This window comes from Pristis pectinata, chromosome 11 (assembly GCF_009764475.1).
Source record: "Pristis pectinata isolate sPriPec2 chromosome 11, sPriPec2.1.pri, whole genome shotgun sequence".
NCBI classification, from domain to species: domain Eukaryota; kingdom Metazoa; phylum Chordata; class Chondrichthyes; order Rhinopristiformes; family Pristidae; genus Pristis; species Pristis pectinata.
The window spans coordinates 63,213,227-63,233,753 of NC_067415.1; the positions used below are offsets into that span (position 1 = coordinate 63,213,227).

Consider the following 20,527-nt stretch of genomic DNA (forward strand, 5'->3'; position numbering starts at 1 on the left):
AAAAAGGCACTTAACTTTTGATGATACGGCCAAGAGCTACATGGCTAATCCTTAGTCACAGAATTCTGGGTTATGAAGGAACTTTGCTTTTTGACCTAGAAGTAAACTAGAGGTCAATCCAGCCCACAATATTACATGAAATTAAGATCTGAAGACAGATCTAGGGATATCGGATTCAACCCAAAGACAGCAAGAAATTACAACTAAATAAAAAACATATCAAATGAAGATTAAGAGATGGTAGTGAAATTTCTTAAATATTTGGATGCTACAACGGGTAGGCAGGGGAATGTTTAATTCTTTTTGGGATGTGGCGTTTATTACTCATCCCTAGTTGAGCCTTGAGAAGACGTTCATGAGCCGCCTTCTTGAACCAATGTGGTAATGTAACAATTAGATTATAACTGAATAGCTTGTTAGGCCCTTTCAGAGTCAGGTACATTGCTGTGGATCTGGAAATACATATAGATCATACCAGATAAAGACAGCAAATTTCCTCAATGTTAGTGAGCCAGGAGACCATTAAACTACTGAATTGTTGTAAAAAGCCAATAGTTTACAACAATCCAGTTGTTTAATGGTCACCTTTACTGAGGCTGGTATTTTTCAAATTCCAGATTATTTATTTAACTGAAATTTAACAGCTGGGTTTTATGGATTTAAAATGTGATTTAAAATCCTGGATTTTATAGTAAGATTTTTTCTCATTCTCTGATTTGCTGGTCCAAGCTTCTGGATTAACAATACAACAATTTAACCACTCTACCATCACCTCTGCATTGTATAGCACCAAGTTATTTTTAATAGCTAGTTAAATTAAAATGAAGTATATGGCTTTTCTGATCAACTGTTATCATATGATCTTGAAAATAAACTCAACATTGATCAACGCGATTAATTTATCTTATGTAAAAGATAATTGAGGCGAAATGTTAACTGTTCTCTCTTCACAGGTGGTCACTGACCTACTGAGTATTTCTAGTATTTTCTGTTTTCTATTTGGCCATGGAAGATTGGTGGTAGAGAAAGGGCCGAAAAGAAGGGGAAGGTGGATTCCAATGATGTAAGACAGGATCTGGCAGAAGTAGATTGGGAACAGTTGCTAGAGGGGAAAACAACATCCGGTAAGTAGGAGGCGTCCAAGAGCAAGATAGTCAGAGTTCAAAGTCAGCATGTCCCTGTAAGGGTAAGAAAATAAGATTAGGTACAAAGGATATTGAAGGTTGTTCAGGGAAAAGAAGGAAGTATACTTCAGGTATAGAAATTGGTTTTGAATGAGTCCTTTGAGATTTATTGAGAATATAGGAGAGAATGTAAGAAAAAAATTAGGACAAAAAGGGGCCATGAAATGACTTTGACAATTAAGATTAAGGGAAATCCTAAAACATTTTATAAATATATTAGAAGCTCAGGAAAGAGTAAAGACCTAAGGCATAATCTCTGTGTGGAGCCAAGGATACGAATGAGGTCTTAGGTGAATATTTCTCATTGATATGATATGTCTGTGCTGATATGTAGGAACAGGAAAGAGGAAATATTGGAAATATTGGAGCCTATTAGGGTGGATAAATCCCCAGAGTCTGACTGGATCTATCCCAAATGCTAAGGGGAGCAAGGGAGAGATTGCTGGGGTTCTGATGGATTTTTTTTCATCTTCGTTAGACATTGTTGAAGTGCCAGAAGACTGGAGGATAGCTGATGTTGTCCTGTTATTCAAAATGGGCAGGAAGCATATAGGCTACAGGCCAGTGCACCTTATATCAGTGGTAGGGAAATTCTGAGAGACAGGATTTATGTTCACTTGGAAAGTCAGGCACTGATTAGGAGGAATGAGTAAGGTTTTGTCCACAGGAGATCAGGTCTCACAAATCAGAGTTTTTTGAGGAGGTAACTAAGAGAATTAGTGGAGGCAGTGAGATAGACTTGGTTTACATGTACGTCGGTAAGACTTTTGACAAGGACCCACATGGTAGGCTGGTCCAGAAGGTTAAGGTACAAGGGATCTGAGGCATGTTGGCAAAGTGGATCCAAAATGAGCTTGGTGATAGGAGTCAGAGGGTAGTGGTGAATGGGTGTTTCTCTGACTGCAACAAGTAGTGTCCACAGGGATCAGTGTTGGGAACTTTGTTGTTTGTAAGATATATAAATGACTTGGATGAAAATGTTGGTAGTATGGTAGTAATTCAAAATTATACAAAAATTAGAGCAGACTCTTTGAAAATTGGTGGAGTTGTAAATAACAAAGTAAGTTATCTAAGGATACTGAAGGACATACGTTAGTTAGAAAGTTGGGCAGAGCAGTTGCACATGGAATTCAATCCAGACAAGTGTGATATAATGCATTTTGGGAAGTCAAATTCTGGTAGAACATATAGAGCAAATGGCAGGGATCTTAGGAGCATTGATGTACAAAGGGAACTAGGGGTGCAAGTCCATTACTCACTGAAAATGGTGACACGGGTGGACAGAATAGGGAAGGAGGCATCTGGAATGCTTGCCTTCATGGGCTGAGGCATTGAGTTGCAGATGTACAAACCATCGTTTGGACCACATTTGGAGTATTATGTACAGTTCTGGTCACCACACTGCAGGAAGAATATGTAGCACTTGGGAGAGCAGAAGAGATTCATTAGGATATTGCCTGGAATGGAGGGCTGTAGGTATAAGAAATGATTGGATAGGCTGGGTTTATTCTCACTGGAACGTAGGAGGTTGAGGGGTGACCTTATAGAGGTTTATAAAATGATGAGGGGCATAGATTGGATACAGAGTCATTTTATGCAAAGCAGGGGAGTCTAGAATTAGAAGGCACAGTTTAAAGGTGAGAGGGAGAAATTTAAAAGAGATTGGAGAAGTATGTTTTCATGCAGAGTCTGGTAGTTACCTGGAACAAGCTGTCAGAGGCATTGGTAGAGACAGATACAATTACAACATTTAAAAGGCATTTGGATAGATACATAGACAGGAAAGGCATAGAGGGATGCAGGCCTAATGCAGGCAAATAGGATTAACATAGATATTTATCACGGTTGGTATAGGTGAGGTGGGCCAAAAGGGCTCGTTTCTGTGCTGTACAATTCTATGGTCATGATTCATCACAGTTGGTATAGGTAAGGTGGGCCAAAAGGGCTTGTTTCTGTGCTGTACAATTCTATGGTCATGATTCAGATTCCCAGCATCTGAATTACTTTGCTTTGGTGTCATCAATTTGTCTTCTAACTGCAGGTTCATTGAAAATATAGAGCACCTTGAAAAAAAACAATTATTTCAGTCATAAAAAAACAAAATTTCAGTTCAGTGTTAAAACAGAGACCTTCTGCATATGTGCCTATGATTTAAGAGTGTTTTGTGCTGACACTGAAAGCCTGAAATGGAGAATCACATTCTCATTTCCATGAATAGGGAAAGATTATCAAAAATGTGAATGTGCACTTAAATGGAATATTTTAGTTAAGTTGCAAAAGATATATTTGCTTGTTTTTTTCCTTATTTTTGAAGTTAAACTCAAATGAAATTTTACAAAAGCGAAGTACAGCAGATGCTGCAAATCAAACAGATATGCAGGAATTGGTTAATAAGTCATTTAGCATCTGGGAGGAGGGAAACAGACGTAACTTTTCATACACTAACTCTTCTGATCATTGACCTGAAAGCTGTGTTTCTCAATGACTACCTGAACCGCAAACCTGCCACCTTTCTTTTTATATTAGCTGAAATATTGCCTGCTCACATGCCAGAACCTTGCTGGAATTGTAATATCAAAACTATATTTATAATCCTGCACTCACCTCTGAAAATGTTTCTGATCCTTAGGCTACACTGTCGTACAGAAATTAAAAATTAGTTTCAGTTTTTACGCGGCGTGCTCTATGAGTCACAAAACTAAAACTATACTATAGTGTGAAAGGATTTATATGACTGCTGAGTGAGCAGGTAAGGGGATATATTTTCTCTTGAAAAACTTCACTTAAGGTAGAAATTACTTTAAAACTATGTCACTTATTTTCAAATTTGTGAAACAGATTCAATTTTTTTTATTTTTATATGAAAATAACATATAATTACACCATAATTTGTAAACATGATTACAATGTGCAAACATTATATTATTAAATTTTCCAACATCATAGGGACTTACTTGCCTGATCCAACTGCTAGGTTTCCCATTAGATATCAGCTCCTCTTGAAATGCTAATGAAAGACATGTGCAAATTAATTAAAATCATTATATTTTTAATTACAGGATATTCGGGACCTTTAGTCAATATCTCATCATTTTAAAGTACATTTATTTGAAAGATTTTGTTGAAAATATTAAAATGACCAGATGTGTGTCATAGTCCTAGGAGCATTATTGCTCTCAGTTTATAGCTTATACCTCTGGGATCTGAATCAATTCTAAGTATAAGGTTTAACCTAAGTAAGGCAATTTTTCATCAATTTTCTCTCTCTTTTTCTGAAAATGTTAACTCCTTAATAGGGTAGTGATCCACAGATGTCACCTACCCTCCAGCACCTTGCTTAAGTGGTCTTTTTCTCTGTGTGAAGATTGACAGTGAATGTTTATAGCTTTGCAACTACACATGAGCTGCAGTTCAGGGAGATGGGTGGTACTGAGGGTATTACAGCTGGGCCTGATCCTTCCCTCACCTATCATCTATTCCAGTGCTTCCCGGCAGAAGACTTCGAATAGTAATTGAGAGTTGAATATTTAACCCAAGGCACTGTAGCCTACCTACACCTCAGTTGAGATTATATAACTCAGCACGTATTGAGAAATAAGTCTAGAGCTTCCAGAATTTTATAGCTCAGGTATTTGGGACTCTGTCAAGGAAAATATTGTTTTCATTAAGTCGCAGATTGTGATTTGAGCAAAGGAATATTTTACAGAAATATCTATTGAGAAAACACATTGATCGCACTGTTCAAAAACTGATGTTAATTTAAAAAAAGGAACATTCAAATCATGTTAGAGTCAAATATTTTGTTTTCTCTTAACAGATAACAAGGGTAATATTGGAAGGGTGTTAATATAGTTGACAAAATGCAATGCAAACTCCACTTTGAGAAACACTAATCAATGGTTAACGAAAGCATGCCACAGTCACTGTTTTGTCACTGAAGTTTTCATCTTATGTTGTCATGACTACTTTTCTCATATCGAAACTTACTTCAACTTATTTTTGTAATTGAGATTTGCCAAGCAATTTCAGATTTTAGAACACAATATGGAAATGCTGCTGGAATCTCATTGCACAGTTGAGATTGCATGTCTCATAAAAGCCTACTGTTTCTATCCATATGATCGAATATTAAGCTCAAATGTCCTGTTTACATTTCTGAGTCTTAACAGAAGACAACAGTGCACTTGAGCTCAGCAAGGAAATTTATCAGTGATTGATACAGGTAACAGATGAATGTAGCAAGCAGTATGAAAGTGGTGCAGGACAAGATTTCATGCTTTTAAAATTAAACCATTTGATCACAAATCCAAAATTATGTAATATGGTTATGTATCAATTTCACAGTGATTATGGAATTAATCACCAGAAGTCATTTCTTTATGTAGGAATTGATCACAGCTCATTTATCACTGATATTTAAAGTAAATCACTGGTCCAATTAGATAACTGTAAAGCAGAATAATCATGTCATAATATATATAGTTTCCAAAATAATGTCTTATGTTTTCCCATGATTAATAATATCCTGTGAATTTAATATGTCAACCAGATTACAGAAAATGATTAAAAGGCCGAATGAAGGAATCCTGCTAACATTTTAACCATGAGTTGATTTTTATAGCTATTATCTGAATGCTCAAATGACATCTTGCCTCAAAATAATTACTTACTATTAATTAATAACTGTAAAATTTAAAGTATCTAAAATATTGATTTTAAAATTTTAGGGGATTTTTGTTAAATGTGGTGATAGAAGCATCAGCTTAGTTTGGTTTGGTTACTCTTTTTTCATTCATCTCTTCTTGAAGGTCAGCTGCTTTCTGGATTTATGTAATAAGCTGATTATTAGAAGCAATGTGAACAGAAAGATATTGAGAAGAATTGGAAGTTGCTTGTAGAGAAATTATGGATCTATTTTACAACATTTTAAGGATGGAGATTTGTGTCATGAAAACAAAAAGAAATGCTGCATCAGTTCAACTAATGGTAAAAAAAATGGTTTGAAATGTTCTGTGAGGCACTTTAATCTGCCTGCAAACGCCTCATGCTGCAACTTTGTTCTTGCATCTCATCTCCATCGACAGCTGTATTTCTAGGATATTCTACTTTTGATTTAGGTAGCTTTAGAACATGATTACAGTGAAGTGCTTATAATATTTTGCTTCCAGACACACATGCTTAATAACAACAATGAAGATAAAACAAAACTCTATTTGGAACACACGAGGAATGGCTCTTCGGTCATAATCAAAACTGACATGAAACAACTGGTTCCTTTTTTTGAACATCGGATGGAAATGTTGCTAGAAGGTAATCTTTACTGTAACGGGACTCTCAACTATTTAAAGGGATATGAAAATGAAGGCATTGCATATGGCAAAAGATTTACATTAACAAAAACACGTTTGATGAAATGGCTCAATGTTTGGAGTTATGAAGCATCATGTAGGAAATCTGGTGTTTCTATTTACAGAATATGTCACAGTTGTATCCACATTCGTGGATGAAAATCGAGGGTACAGGCCTTTGGGTTTACAAATTGTAATCATCCAACCACTTGTAAAAACGTTTATTTCTGGTTAGAAGAAGAATCCTCCTTATCTGGCAAGTCCATTGTAATGGTGCTGTTCAAGTGAAATAAGCTTTCACCCACGAGAGGAATATTTCTCTGCATATAATAAAGTATTTATCTTCCCGTTAATGCTTAATTAATTTTGAAAATGTACATTACACTGAAATAAAAGAGAAAAAAAATACAAGGTAGGCAATGAAGTTAAAATGTCCCTTCAAATAACGAGTTCCATTTAGTTCTTCCAATGTCATTCAAAACACAGATAACTTTTCTTACATGAATTGTTCTCATGAATGATTTATACGTGTCGTGTTATCTGAAGCTTTCTCGACGTCCCCTTGTGGATTCAGACAGACATTGGTTGCATAATTGTTAATTTTAACACCATAATAGCTTTTGATGAAGAAAAGATTAGATGATTGTGGCAGAATTAATTGAAATGTATCTTCCAATCACAAGGGTTCCTTGATTACTTACCTCCTTAATAAAAAGGAGACCTGTATTATATTCAATACAAAAGGGTGAGAAATAGATTTTCATTACGAGCGCAGAGCTTTATGAGACATTCCATTTGATTTTTTTTCTGCTGAAATTAATTGTTTTCTTTAAATCACGTAGCTTTTTTGTGTGGTAATGCGAATGATAATTTAATCTATATTTTCATGATCATATTTGGCCTTAGAAATAGCTACTTTGAGGTATGATCCTGCGCCATACACAAGTTACCAGCATATTACCATTTCCGAAAAAAATCAGTGATCGCTTAGATGACGGTAATATTAGATGCGTTCAAGATTTACCTTTTTCTTTTGCCAGCAATATAGAAATGAAGTGAACTACACTTATCAGATTATGTAGCTATACAAACATCAGTTATTCTTTTTCTCAAAACTACGCGCGTTAACTTGTCCTTTCTCTTTTTTCGGATGTAGATGAAACTTCTGTTTCTCCAGTGACACATTCCCAATGTACTGTGGAGATATAATGCAGTTTACTTTACATTTCTATTAATTTTACTGATGAAGGTTTTTAACTATAATTTAAGACATGAGTGAAAAGGATTCTTTCTCCCTCTCGTCGCTTCGCAATCAGGCAGTAAATCGCGAACAGAGCCGGTAAAGGAAAATCTGAGAGGTGTAAATGAGAAATACCCCTTGGGCTATCGAAAGAATTACAAGGATTTAACTAGTGAAACTACACCAACAGATCGACTGGATAGGCAAATTCAGCTCTTAAATGTTGCTCGAATCAATGAACCGCCTGTTTTCCTGAACAGCAGCATTGTATTCAACCGAGCTGCCCTTTGCGAACGGTGAATGTTTTTTAAAAGACAACGAAGTGGTTTTAATCTTCTTTCCCATTCACTATAAAAATGTGATAAATCAGGTTTCTGCTCTATGTAACAATGGTTTGATTAGATTTCCAAGTAATTCTATTCAAAGCACGAACAAAGACACCCTTTGGAGGATACCTTACCCTCCACCTGCACTAAGTACGTTTGAGCATTCAGATACAAATCGCGTGAGCAATGCAAGAATTAGATTTTCTTCTCTCTATTTTCTTCTTTATTAAAACCCTGTGTTCAAGAAATGAACAGGGTAGAATCAGACCCTAAAATTTACAGGAATGTTCATCGTCTACTATTAAATTAAAAAAAAACAAAATATTACACTTTTTAAAACTTCATAAAGATTCGTCAAAAATGCATAATTAAAAAGTATTTTCTGTTTACAGAAACGCCAATATTTTATGAAATAACATGCTGTGACCACGCAACGTTTGAAATACACATAACGGCAAACAACGTAACAGGTATATTGAAATCATTTGGACTTTAAAAAAAAAACGAAAAGTAAATTTACGGCAATGGCGCTATTTATTGCTGTTTGTAAACAAGCAACGGGATAAAACAAAATGCTAGACTCCGCACCAAAATTCACAGATATTAGATAACACTTATGTTTTTTTTATATATAATTGCCGATGTCTTGATATTATGTGTTGATAAAAATCAAATTATGATTTAAAACAGATTATATTTGTCAATGACGATCAACGGCATATCTTTAACTCGTAATCGTCAAAGTTGTGTGCCATTTTAAATTCGAGATAAAAAAAAGATTCAATAATAGTTATGACTCGGAAGTACTAATACTAATACTAATACGAAGAATAGCACTAGATGGCAGTGTCAGAGGTCGTCCTGCTCTACCCCACACAGCACTACAGTGAAGAACTTTTAACTGTAATAGCTATTCTATGGGCTATAGTGCACTTGGTATTTTATGTATAGTTCTACTTATTCGCACTTTTTTGATCTTTAGATTATATTGACCGTTAAGGGCCGGATACTACCTTTTTAATGTGCAAACATTACTCGAAAGGACAGAAATAGTCCAATATCCGAGGGATAAAATGCAAAAATAATTGTCTACCTAAGCAATAAATACAAATATTGGCAGTCAGCACAATGACCGCTTCAAACTGAAATAGTCCCTCTCGATATCTTATTTTGTGTTGCTCGGAGCCCGGTTATATTTTTAGGTAAGTTTACATTAAACCCAAGACCAAGCTAAAGGTCGTGGGAGGGGAAAATATAAAATGAGCATTAAACATGCAACAGCGAACACTGAAATGTACAAATTTACAATCCGGTTCAGACTTTTAAGTAAATTGTATCGTCCGTGTGTAGTGATTCGCGTGGCTTCAGCTCTACAGTTCGCCCATTTGGCATGTTGAATGAAAGAAACACTAGGTCGCAACCCGCAGAATAAAACCTACAATATTTACAAATGTACAGTCCTTTCTTATTGTTGCCTGGATGGTTGTTCATCGTGTTCACGTGTTTCGTGATGTATGCACAACTATAGACAGAGCAACAGTGATTTTTTTTACACACATTTACAATTTGATTGAATGTCTTGAGTTTAGATTTTGCCGAAGTACATTACAGATGAACAAAATTGAAACTTCTAGGACTGTGTATAATTGTATGAAACATTCAGGAATTCATCCACTGCTATCATTTTTGTACATTTACAGTATTTCCTTTGACTTTTCGTGGCCTCCTGATAGGATGAGAAAGCGCAGTATTTGTTCATCCAAGTCTATGTTTCGAAATACATAAATACAGGCGCACAAGCACCAGGATAGGATCGATGGTCTGTCGTCTGTTACAAACAATTACAGTCGTTCCTCGTCTTCCCAAAACGATTTTTTTTCAGGCAATGATCTGAGAACAATTGTCTGGGAAACTATTCATTCCAAATAATCGCATAACACAGCTGTTGGCAAACTATCTTAGTTGTTGAATACTTTTCCTTTAAATGTAACACACAGTTTGCTTCAAACGAAACTTTTTGCTTCCTGTCATAATGCAGTTGCATAGGCAGGGTAGGGTTCCAGTGTAGGTTTGCTCATCCCCGGGAGAAGGATGTAGGCGAGGGGGGGCTGCAGTCCTGAAGCTGGCCAGCCGGTGCAATTGCACGGCAGCAATGTAGCCTGGATTGCCCGGCGACGGGTGGGTGTGAGTGTGAAGCCCCGCCGAAGGCGGGCCGCCGCAGCAGCCGCGGCCCGCCGCAGCACTCGCTCCACTTGGTAAGCTAATGGAGAGGCGTATTGCAAGGAAGCCAGAGAGGTGGGCGCGATCTCGGTCATTTTGGAGCCCAGGTGGCTCGCCTCGAAGAGTGAGTACGGGTTCGCCGTCGCATGCGGGAAAAAAAGCCTGGCTTTCTCGGTCGAACTGAGCAAGGAATCTGGCAGAACGCTGGCGGACAGGGCGGCCGACTTGAGCCCTTCCTGATCCGCCAGGTAAGGCATGGGAAAAGCGAACTTGTCTTTCTTTAGCAAGGTCTTAGGCTTGCGCCTGGGTCGATACTTGTAATCCGGGTGCTCCTTCATGTGCAGCGCTCTGAGCCGTTTGGCCTCGTCAATGAAAGGTCTCTTTTCAGATTCTGTTAAAAGTTTCCACTCCGCGCCCAGTCTCTTGCTGATTTCCGAATTGTGCATTTTAGGGTTTTCCTGGGCCATTTTCCTCCTTTGCGCCCTGGACCAGACCATGAAAGCGTTCATTGGGCGTTTAAACGTGATCCGCAGGCTTAGACATAGCGACAACAACAAAAAAAATCAAACGACAAGCAGGTGCTCTCACTCCCCAAACTTCACCGTGAACTTTTTAATACTTGAGTATTTTCGTCCCTTGTCAACAGATCGATGTCATAACAATTCCTTTGAAACCTAGCAGAGAAATGTTAAGGCAGGGGGTTTCCCCGCCAGGTGCCTGAAGTGTCGGTTGCTTGAAGTGCTCTCGGTGCGCTGAGTGGGCAATCTTTCTCAGCCCTCCCGAGGTCGCCTTCAGTGTCTGTTACACCCAGATGCCTTCTCAGCGGAGGGATCTTGTTTAGTTAGATGTGAGGAAAGTCTGCCGATCGCTGGAGACCATGTGAACCAACTTCAAAGCAGGTAGGCTCCAAGACATGCGCAGTTGTTCGCACGCAAACCTTCCATAATCGCTAAGGCGTTGTTAATTAATGCTCATCCAATGGCAAGGTCGGCAAACACATAGCCGTGACTCCTTTTAATATGTATATGTACACTTTTTGTGTATTTTAATGGTTGCATTTCTTTTATTTTTATAGTTTGACTGGCACAATCCCATTATTATTTGATTTTGCTTTAATGTTAGACAAACTGTTGGCTCCTAATTTAATTGTTAACTGCCTGTTGTTAAACACGACTATCAGAATACCCGATCCCAAACTGATAAGTGTTATCGGAAGCTATTATTTAACAAACCAATCACAATCATGCTGGAATCAAAGATAAACTGTAGCGATTACAAATTTTAAAAATAATCCGATTTATTTTAAACATTCCAGCACAGTTTCTAAACAAAAAGGGTGGCCTTTCAGATATCGCGAGTGTTGGGAATTTAATAATTGTGCAAAATATCGATATTAATAAAATAGTTCATGTTGAAATTGAGTAATCCGTGATGAATGCGGAAGTAAATTACAAGGGGAGGTGTTTATGCCAACCGCTAACTGCACAGGCTCTTGAAACTGTGTTGTGCCTAAGATTTAAAACACCTTTGTCAGAATCATAGCTACAGAATGAAAGAAAACATGTCAAATGTTTGTCCATCAACCCTTAATTATCAACCTTTTCTTCTGTACAAGCAGCAATGCCCTCCATTACTTGGAAATAAACTTTAAGATTGCGATTTTGAAATTATGAGTGAAAACAAATTGATTTTATTTTGTGTTTGTTAAACTTTCGGGGAACATGATACGAAATGGACCAGGTAATAAACCAAACATGCGCCTTGTCTACAATTATGCCCCTTACTATGAAATTAATTTCGCCACCAGCAGAGTTAAATATATCTACGGCACACTAGATGAATTATAAAATGCACACCGGAGACGTCCTAAAAACCCGAATCATTCTATGAGGGAAAATAGGCCACCTCACTACTATGCATATAATCAAGTAGGGCGACCTATGAAATTTTTAGGTCTGTGTAAATTGTTAAAATCGAATAACTTGTCCTCTTGTCTACCTTATATTTTTTTCTGGTATCATTATGCACGTCGCCCTTTTGACACGATATATTATTAATTACAGTTTTAAACCATCCATGATCGTGTTTGTACATAACAATCAAATACATAAAGCAGATTTTCATTGTGTGTATACTTAGAAACAAAGATCATTCTGAATGCGATGCAAAATAGAGCTACGTAATTATTATTTAGATAATATGTGCAGACAAGAACTGAGTTTAGTTATTTGGCGACAGTAAGCATAGAGAGAAAATGCAAAATATGGCAACAATATATAACGTCTAGTTAAATAGGGCAGTCGCAGCATTACACCTCAACATATGGAATTAGGCGTCCAGTACTTTTGGAAGGAATGCATATTTTGAAGTAAGTAAAATAGATACAACCTGTGTGGAAGGGCAAGATAGAGCCCATCAGCAAATCAAGTTGGAGCTTGTGTTGGTCAGAAAAACAAATCTTGAAGGAATCTTGACTCCTTTTGATCAACCCCATTGCTTAAATTCTCACAAAATTGCAAATTATAGCCCTCGAGAAACGCAGCGTCTTTGTATTTTGCAGAAATTAATGTCAACTGTTCAACCTGTTCAAATAATTTAGCAACATGTAACATTACAATAGCGTAGGTAACTATTCTACCTGTTATTGTGATAAGACTGTTTTTGAGACCTGTCTTTCCGGAGGACATCACACACGGACTTGTATCTTGAAAAGGTTCGTATTTTCCCCACTTTTCCTGTCTTATTTTGTATTCAAAGCGCCTCCGTACAGTGTGTGTATTATCTAACAATCCATCCATTGTATGGAGCCGCTTTAGCATTCCGGCTATACATTTTAACTGTCTAATTTTCCCAAGTGTCAGATTTTGTTGCACCTTCAACCAGTTGATTTATGTTAATCTCTATGTCCTTAGTTGTCAGTTTTGTAATATATATGTGTGTCATTTTAAAAACTACATAAAGGAAGTATAATAAAGCAAATGTTACAAGACTTCGCAGTGACCATTTTTCGAGGGTTTTGTGTTTTAATATGTAACTATATTTGTCAGCGGTGTCGGTGTCCGTGGGTGGGTGTCACAGAGAGATTAAAATATCTGAACCATTCAATTAATGCATCTGTGAGTGTATGGGGCTGGACGTTTGTTGTGTCCTTCAGCCCATAGGGTGTTGGTGAGCAAGCGCAGTCAGCTTTCATCTGCTTGGAGCTCCGATACTTGCGGACAGTGTGATTTTACAGTAATGACACAGCGTGGGTTGAGGGTGTGGGATTCCATCTCCCTGCCTTGAGCCTCGCAACATATAATTTACGAAAGTCGGAGATTTGGGCATTCACACTCCGCTTTCCTCCTCCTTCAGGTCATGTTACACCAATATTTTCAGAGTACATATGTGAATTGGTCTGATGTGCGTTCAGTTTTACTAAAGAAGACATTGCAGAGTTGGATATTTAATCCGAAATTGCACAATACACACAGCAATACTTCGGAATTTTTAGACTGCCGCTTTCCACCCCTCCCGCCAATCAGCATCTTTTCTGCACTTTGCACCCTCAATCACATGGCATTGGCCTTGTCCCGAATTAAAGTACTTTCCAGGAGTTTAGATTTCGAAGAGTTAACAAAATATAAGGCGGGTGAAGTATTTTGATAACTAAAGGCAATGGGAAAGGTGAGGTAAGGGAAAGGAGAGGTCGGGTTTGATTTTTTTTAGAAACAATAATGTCCATCAGTTCTACCGAAGATAATTGCCTCTACTTATAAGATATTTATATCATATGCGGATTCAAGCATTCTAAACCCCGGCTCAGTAATCAAGTTCGTAATTTTTACATTGTATACTTATTTGCTTAAGAAAATTTTGTCACTTGGCCTAAGAATGTACTCCATATAGTCCGTGTATTATGGTTAATACGATGTGGTTGTAATATTAGAGAACAACGTTCAGTTTACGGGTACGTTTCAAAGAACCTACCCTTGTAATTCCGCATGAAGGTGCTTTAATAATTTGCATCCATCAGAAATTTTTAATATTTTCCTTGTTTCCTTTTCACTTAGTAACACTTCTCATGAACTGTCATGGAATGAAATGAAATGACCCTTGACCTGTTTAATATGGAGTTGGGCGATCATAGCAAACTAATTTCTGTGTCCAGAGTAATTATTTCCGACATGGTTAATTAAACCTATCAATTCCGCGCCACTTTGCAGTTGTCATACACAAGCACTTCGCCGCACGGAACTTCCTCCTTCATGGTGGCAATAAGGCTCCGGGAAACGAGAGACTTGCCTTAAGCTGTCCGTGAATGGCAACTGTATACTGTATGAGAATGCACTACGAATATATTGAAGAGAGGGTATCTCAGCAAAAAAGGCCCGTCGTTTGCAAAAGCAAATCCTCTAAAGGAAGTTAACTATTTGAAATGAGCCTGCAGCGGTGGAAATAAAAACAGTGGAAACAATCCTTTCATCGGGAATTCCCATGTTAGTCATATTTATTGAGAATAGATGTAGTAAACCTTGATTCCGAAATTGAACGAGGATATTAATTAATGGGTGGGTGGGTGCAGGAGGGATCCTGGGAATAAAGCCCGGGTTATATTTGTGGAACTTCCTCACGAGGTCACATTTTGTCTGACACGGATTTGAAACGGCCGCACTCTGGGATCGAGCTTCGGCCAGTGTTTTCCCTCGGCAAAGTTTGGAGTCGCCCTGGAGTGATTGACCACTACCAGGAGTTGACAAAAATTGAGTTTGCAGCGAATCAACTACATTTTTTCCGGGCAACTTCATCAAGCAGAATAATTGCAGACTGCACCATCGAAGTATAGCTTTCAGTGGTGGCGATTTTTATTTTAATGTATAGAGAACAGCAAGCCCAGAAACCCAGAGAATTTGGTTTAGTATGAATATTGTTGGGTTTACACATGTCAGACATGGAAACAACCTGTTTTTACTGAATATAGTGAATACCAATATAACTGTCTCATTGCTGCTATCCTTTTTATAAACAAAAGTGCAAAGGTCAGCAAGAGTATAAAGGCTGATATTAATTCACCGTTTATTTCCCTCGTTTTCCCGTTCTTTCACTCTTTTCCTTTCTTTTCTGCAGCAGACGTAGAAATCGAATCTGAAAAGAACTTTCGTTTGGCGCGTTTATCCAGTCGAGGAGGTTTTGTGCCCGAACAAAACCCTGGGTTGGGAGGTTTTGTGAGAGTGTTGTTTGTTGAAGTGGAGAAAGAAAAACCGGCGGCTTTTGCCTCATTGTGTGGAAACGAATCAGTGGTATTTGGAAAACTGTTAGCATTGTGCAGTTATTCTTGTCTTTTGTGAGAGGATTCTTTTCACAAGGTTTTTTTTTCAGCCGATCCAGCTGGCCAGAATGAATAGCAGTGCAATGTGTACATGCTTTGTCCCGCTAGCCCTTCAAGTAGCCCTTATTGAATAGACTAAGTTGACACTGCATGACAGTGAAACAACATAATAAAAAATACATGAGCCACTGAATAGAAGCAGGCGCATAAATAAATAAATGGGTGACCAAAACTGGATAAACTGAATAACAAAACGGTGAAAGGAGGACAAAAAGATATTTAACACGCTAGATTAGCATTAGAATGCAATCTACAAGGCAGAACAATTGATGAATAGGTTTACCGGCCGAGAAAGAAATGGACTAAATGCCTTCTGAATAGATATGCTTTGCGGGATTGAATGAGAAAAGGTGGAGCTCGAGTTATGCAAATGAATGAGAGAGTGAGGGAACTTTTTTCAAAGACAGGAAAGCTCTCCTTCAGGATGTTTACTAAAGCAACCCTAGTTATATATTTTTTAATTGTCATGCACTACTAATGGAAGTCTGTATTCCCTCGCGTTAACCAATCTACCAAGGAATATAATTTAACGATCCATGGTTTAGTGGAGGGCAAACAGCATTTACTACCATGGATACAAGAAAGTTGAAGCTAACTCTATTAAACTCAAATAAAAGATTATCAGATCGTTTGTTTAAAAAGGCAGCATGGATCAGAGCTGAGTTATCCTATAATTCTCAGTGATTTGATATAAATTTCGCTGTCACTAAAGGCATGATTGTGAGCAAGAACACCACGCAAATGTGTCAATCATATTAATGAACACGAACACTTAAAAGCTGATTATGTGATTTGCAAAGGGAACGCGTAAAGATAGTGGTCGTTGCTTTTAAACTATCATGCGGAGCGCGTAAGAAATGTTGCAATGTGTTATATTAATGTACGACATTGATTCCAGAGGCTTGGAGGAATTTAAGAACAGAAAATTGTTAATTCAGATATTTACGGATAACAAAATCAAAAGAATAAATAACGAAGAAAAGCAAAACATATACTGGATCGTTTTTTGTTCATTTATGGCGATGGGTATTAGGGATGCAGACATGCTTTTAAACTGAGCAATTGAATATTTCTTTTAATTATGATGACTTTTAGTTGGAATGAGATCTCGCAAACTAATGATTAATCAGCGCAGTTTACCCAAAGCCATGTTAAGATCTTTTGACATTATTGTTAACAAATATGACATCTCAATGAAGTTATTGCCTTGCCAATGTCTTTAAACAAGGGCACATTTGTGGTGAATAAAAGTAACGCTTGGACTGCAAGAGCTCCAAAAGAATGCTTCGTTTTCTTATTATTAGTTTTCAGAATGGTTTAATTCCAAAACCTCCTACCAAAATCGAAACAAAATCTATATTTATCCATTATTTTCTTGGTTAAATTGTGCTGTGGCATTAAATTATAGAACAATACAGCATAGTACAGGCCCTTCGGCCCACCATGTTGTGCCGATCTTTAAACCACACCTGAGACTATCTAACCCCTTCCTCCCACATATCCCCCTATTCTAAATTCCTCCATATGCTTATCTAACAATGTCTTGAACTTGACCAACGTATCTGCCTCCACCACTTCACCAGGCAGCACATTCCATGCACCAACCACTCTCTGGATATCTCCCTTGAACTTCCCACCCATTACTTTAAAGCCATGCCCTCTTGTATTGAACATTGGTGCCCTGGGAAAGAGGCACTGGCTATCTGCTCTATCTATTCCTCTTAATATTTTTTATACCTTTATCATGGATCCCTTCATCCTCCTTCTCTCCAAAGAGTAAAGCCCTAGCTCTCTTGGTCTCTTCTCATAATCCATACTCTCCAATCCAGGCAGCATCCTGGTATATCTCCTCTGCACTCTTTCCAATGCTTCCACATCCTTCCTATAATGAGGCAACCAGAACTGGACACAGTACTCCAAGTATGGTCTAACCACAGTTTTGTAGAGCTGCATCATTACCTCGCGGCTGTTAAACCCGATCCCATGATTTATGAAAGCTAACATCCCATAAGCTTTCTTAACTACCCTATCCACCTGTGAGGCAACTTTCAGGGATCTGTGTATATGAACCCCCAGATCCCTCTGTTCCTCCACACTACCCAGAATCCTGCCATTTACCTTGTACTCCACCTTGGAGTTTGTCCTTCTAAAGTGTACCACCTCACACTTTTCTGGATTGAACTCCATCTGCCAGTTCTCAGCCCAGCTCTGCATCCTATTAATATCCCTCTGCAAGCTTCGACAGTCCTCCACACTATCCACAATACCACTGACCTTTGTGTCGTCTGCAAACTTGCTAACCCCCTCATCCAGGTCATTAATAAATATCACGAAAAGTAGAGGTCCCAGAACTGATCCTTGTGGGACACCACTAGTCACAGCCCTCCAATCTGAATGCACTCCCTCCACCACAACCATCTGCTTGCTACAGGCAAGCCAATTCTGAATCCACATGGCCAAGCATCCCTGGATCCCATGCCCTCTGACCTTCTGAAGAAGCCTTTCATTTTGTTAAGATAAATGTAAATATAAGTAGAGATTGAAAAAGATGGTATTAGTGGCTCCAATTCTGTGGGTTTTGGTTCAAGTGCAACTTTAATTATACATCTATCGTTACATAGAATATAGAACAGTACAGCACAGGAACAGACTCTTCAGCCCACAATGTCAGCACAGACTATGATGCCAATCTAAATTAATCCTGTCTGCCTTCACAAGGTCCATTTCCCTCTATCCCAGCCTGTTCATGTGTCTGTTGAAATGCTTCTTAAACATTGCTATCCTATCTGTTTCTACCACTACCCATAGCAGCATGTTCCAGGCACCTACCACCCTCTGCATAAAAAAAAACTTGCCTTGTAAATCTCCTTTAAACTTTCCTCCTCTCACCTTAAGTCTATGCCCTCTCATATTTGACATTTCCATCCTGGGAAAAAGGACTCTAACTATCTATCCTATCTATGCCTCTCATAATTTTATGTACTTCACTCTGGTCGCTCCTTAGACCCTGATAGTCCAGCAAAAACAATACAAGATAGCTAATACTCTCAGAATCAGGCAATATCCAGGCAACATTACAAATGAACAAGTCCACCACCAAGATCAAGAAAATGGGTGTCAGTTGTTAGTTCTAAGAAATTGTTTGTGTCATTTACTGCCTTAAATATAGATTAATTCTTGCAAATTGATGAAGTGCTTAATACTTCTCGTACACAAGAAACATAATCAAGAACACAGCTGGCAGTTTGAGCTTTTATTTAAAAAATATAAAATAATAACAATCAGTTAACTAATTAAAGAATGTGATGACCTGCCTCAATGACTACATCCGGTAGTGCTTACATAAACTGTAATGAAGTGCTTCAAGAGGGTGATTAAGGCACGAGTCAACTCTTGCCTCAGAGGTGACCTGGATCTGCTTCAATTTGGCTCTTCACTCTACTCTGGACCATCTGGACAACAGGAACTCATAAGTCAGGCTGCAGCTCATCGGCTACAGCTTTGTGTTCAACACAATCATCTCACCCAAACTTTGTTTTTCCAAAATAAACTTTATTCATAATATAAGACATACTATATACAATTATAAAACAGTGCAAGCCTTTACATTCTTGTACAAAGCAATCATTAGTGTTACCTTTTTATATAAAAAACACAGCACTGATGCCACGCGTGTGGCTCCCTGGGGGCTACCCAGTCCTGTATTTACAATATTTAAGGGGCTTTCTCGCCTGACCCTGCCCCTCCCTCTCCAGTAGCAGAAGAACCTTAAACTGTAGTCTTTCCCCACCGAGCCGTAGCGTTGGCTGCACCCAGCTTCAGTGTGTCCCTCAGCACGTACTCCTGCAGCCTGGAATGTGCCAGTCGCCAGCATTCCCCTACGGACATCTCACTGTGCTGGAAGACCAACAAGTTTCAGGCAGACCAAAGGACATCTTTCACCGAGTTGATGACCTTCCAGCAGCAGTTGATGTCCATCTCTGTGTGTGTCCCCGGGCACAGCCCGTAGTTCAGAAAACCCTCTGTTACGCAGCTGCTGGGGATGAACCATGACAAGGACCCTTGCATCTTTCGCCACACCCTCCTCGCAAACCCACAGCCTGCAAAGAGGTGGGCGACCGTCTCGTCCCCAGTGCAGTCCTCCCCGGGGCAGCACCCACTGGGACTGATGTTCTGACCATACAGGAAGGATCTGACTTGGGAGAGCCCCTCTCACCGCCAGCCAAGCGAGGCCTTGGTGCTTGTTGGTGAGTTCTGGCGATGAGGCATTCTGCCAGATGGTCTGGACAGTCTGCTCAAGGAACCACCCCACAGTATCCATCGAGTCCTTCTCCTGCAGTATCTGCAGGATGTTCCGTGCTGACCTCTGCCTGATGGACTTATGGTCAAAGGTGTTGGTCTGGAAGGACTTTTCCATGAAGGACAGGTAGTGCGGCAACATCCAGCTGACTGGGGCGTTGCTCGGCAACAGGGCCAGGCCCATCCTTTGCAACACCGGGGACAGGTAGAACCTCGGCACAGTGACACTTGGTGCCTACATTCTTTGGTTCCACGCACAGCCTGATGCAGCCACAGACGAAGGTGGTCATCAGGATGAGGGTGACATTGGGGATGCTTTTCCCCCATTTTCCAGGGACTTGTGCATGGTGACTAGTCGGACCCGCTCCATCTTGGATCCCCAGATGAACTGGAAGACGGCATGGGTGATTTTCGAGCCAGAGGGGCGAGGAACAGGTCACACCTGCGCCAAGTATAGCAGCCCTGAGAGTGCCTCACACCTGATGACCAAGTTTTTCCCAGTTATTGAGAGGGAGCGCTGTTCCCACTGTCACAGTCTCTGC

The 20,527-nt window shown here is 39.0% G+C and overlaps 1 protein-coding gene across 1 annotated transcript; it reads right to left on the minus strand.

Moving 5' to 3' along the window:
* Positions 1-8,342: 8,342 nt before the first annotated feature.
* sox21b (SRY-box transcription factor 21b) lies at positions 8,343-11,207 on the minus strand. Its single transcript, XM_052026023.1, is given in 4 exon segments — positions 8,343-10,251; positions 10,253-10,308; positions 10,311-10,836; positions 10,838-11,207. Coding segments are annotated over 4 exon segments (732 nt in total). The 5' UTR covers positions 10,862-11,207; the 3' UTR covers positions 8,343-10,125.
* Between the last annotated feature and the right edge of the window lie 9,320 nt (positions 11,208-20,527).